This window comes from Poromitra crassiceps (genome assembly GCF_964638095.1).
Source record: "Poromitra crassiceps genome assembly, chromosome: 7".
NCBI lineage: Eukaryota > Metazoa > Chordata > Actinopteri > Beryciformes > Melamphaidae > Poromitra > Poromitra crassiceps.
Genome location: NC_139628.1, coordinates 40,641,633 through 40,644,219, shown reverse-complemented (window position 1 = coordinate 40,644,219; position 2,587 = coordinate 40,641,633). Strand labels below are relative to the sequence as shown.

Sequence of the window (2,587 nt, the reverse complement as noted above, 5' to 3'; positions counted from 1 at the left end):
ACTTTTGTAATGAGTTACCCCCAACACTGCACACACTCAGTTAAAGTTTCTGTAGCCTACTGATGATGCTTAAATTGAAGCTTAGACTGCTTGGACTGTAGAAAACACTTTTTAATTAGATTGAGAACATTACAAAGTTTGATGTAGACAGGATCAGATCCGTGTTACAAATCATTCATTCACTTCATGTAGCCTATTTCTACCAGAGATTTGATGTATAATAGTGAGTGTAGTGGCTAGGGCTACTCTAATGACATTAGGCTACATGAATTGTTCCTCCATCCATTCAAGCAGCAGTTTACCTCCAACACATTTCGCCAATCGCCATCCTCTCCCCCTCTGTGTTTCTCACATATCTTGTTTTATCTTTGTGGGTTATCAATAGAAACCAGCTGAAAATTTAAGCGTGACAACCACTGTCGCAGTTTATCATCACATCAGTAGGCTATGGAAAATCAATGATTTTTTTTTCTTCCCCCCAGTCGACGCGCGTATCCGAGGCAGCTCCAGGGCAGAAACCCACGGGAGAGAAAAACTGCGCGTCCAAGGTCGGACTGTCGGCTGGAGTCCTGGTTGGAGCCGTCAGGTTGGAGCACGACTGAGGGACAGACAAGAGTGAAGTTAGCCAGAACATCTCCGGAGATTTTTCCCATTTTATCATCAAAATAAAAGTTCTGCACGTTTGGAAATTTAGGAGCCGCTAAGTAAGTAGCCTAGGCCTATAACAAACATGTTTCTTCTATTCTTGTTAGGCTATTGTCTGTCAATTTTTGTAACTTTATAGGCTACTAAATTGTAGTTTGCAAAATGCTTTATGATTTAATTTTAATGGTAGCCTAGCCTATAGCCTAGTGGGGCAGCTTTAGCTAAAAAAAAATCATAACAATGGATTTTGCGATAAAATACACTAGGCTACATACAAACCATAGCCTACATTTATTATATTAAGGAATTCAAATTTGGAACTTTAGAATTGCTCAAAGCTGCCTTCGTCTCACAATTCCTAGGTTTGGGCAGTTATGGCAATCATTTATTTTGAGTCTTGAATTGTGACGAAGGAAGCTTTTCTGAGCAATTCAAGTTCCAAATATGAATTCCAGGCTCGTCATAAGAAAAGTATGATTTTACACCAAGATCATCCATATCAGATTAGTCTACACAACTTTATTGCAGTTACACTTTCCATTGGCTGCAAAAAATGGCAATTTTTTATTTCAAAATTCATGATGCCCAATTTGGAATTTTTTTAATGCTTTTGTCCAAGTGTACCAAATTGTGTTTTTATCGCAAAATGCACAACTGTTATGCTTAATGCCCTAAAGCGTTTTTCACAGAGGCAGAATTGAGTTCAAGTTCAGGCTGATTTATAGCCTACAATCAATCACTCCATGTAGCGTAATTCACTACAAAAACAATGGTCTGTTTGGGGAAATTGGCCTATCTTCTACTTCTGCTATCTTATAGGGTACTTCTGCTGCCTGCTGGAACCGTTTGATCTTCCCTTTGGTACCACCTCCCGTTCACAGCTACCTGAGTCTGTCTTGTCCATCCAGCTGTATGGGGGAAAGTGTTGCTGTTCTTCACCCAGCCATCGCCCGATTTCTCAGTGAGTGGACCATTGATAGAGTGGACAAACGTGGTTTCTCAATTCATACACATTCATAAATACGCCTCTTTTAAAGAGCTGTATCATTGCTCATGTCCCAACAATGACTTTGCTGGAAATTACCAGTCTCTTGGCATGAGACGCATGGCCGGTTAGCTCAGTTGGTTAGAGCGTGGTGCTAATAACGCCAAGGTCGCGGGTTCGATCCCCGTACTGGCCACATGAGTTTTGAGTGAGATGCAAGTAATTGATTGTGCAGCAGTTAGTTGGTAAATGATTTGAGCAGTGTTTGACCGATTAATATGACGTTGTTGTCAAGTTGAAACGGTCCTCCTTCGCACGGTCGACGCAGCTTTTATTTTGAAAATTATGTTCTTTCGTTCCGTGTAGGCTACTTGACAAATTGTCCATTTGCTTTCTACAGATTCCCCCATAAACATATTCCTTATTTTCAATTTGGAACTTTAACCAAGAAAAGTAAATAAACAAACAAATGAAATAAAAATAAACATTGCAGTGTGTGTATTTGGCTTCTTATTTTGGAAAGCCTGCCCGGAAGCTTCCTATGTTGTGTTGTGTGTGTGTGCACTGCTTGTGCTTGACGCTGGTGTGTGCCTTGCTGACAGAGGAGCAGCAGGGGTGGATGATGGCGTTGCCGTGGCTGCTGCTGGTGGAGCTGGCTCTGTACGCCAGCTGCTTCGTCTGTGGGATCGTGACCGCCGCCTCTCTCACCATCAGCCAGGTGACACAACTCACTAACTGATCACATGTTGTTGCTGCATGTTGCTTTTCTACTAACGCACTTAACGTTACTTACTTCTTCTTCCGGGTAGGTTCACTTTTGGTGTGCGCGTATCTGTGCTAGAAAGTTAAAAGTTCACCAAACAGCCGTCTCTAACGAAAATTAACTAATACTCTGTGGTATTCAGTAGTGCGATTATATTGACTTAATTGTAGGCCCTTTTACTATCCTCTGGTGTC

At 41.5% G+C, this 2,587-nt stretch overlaps 1 protein-coding gene across 1 annotated transcript in view; it reads left to right on the top strand.

Moving 5' to 3' along the window:
• Positions 1 to 1,564: 1,564 nt before the first annotated feature.
• The window catches only part of tmem179ba (transmembrane protein 179Ba), a 12,172-nt gene continuing 11,149 nt past the window's right edge, over positions 1,565 to 2,587 (top strand). Inside the window, exons 1-2 of the mRNA XM_083640340.1 lie at positions 1,565 to 1,606; positions 2,233 to 2,348. Coding sequence (XP_083496466.1) covers positions 2,250 to 2,348 — 99 coding nt within the window. The 5' untranslated portion in view covers positions 1,565 to 1,606; positions 2,233 to 2,249. The remainder of the gene's footprint in view (positions 1,607 to 2,232; positions 2,349 to 2,587) is intronic.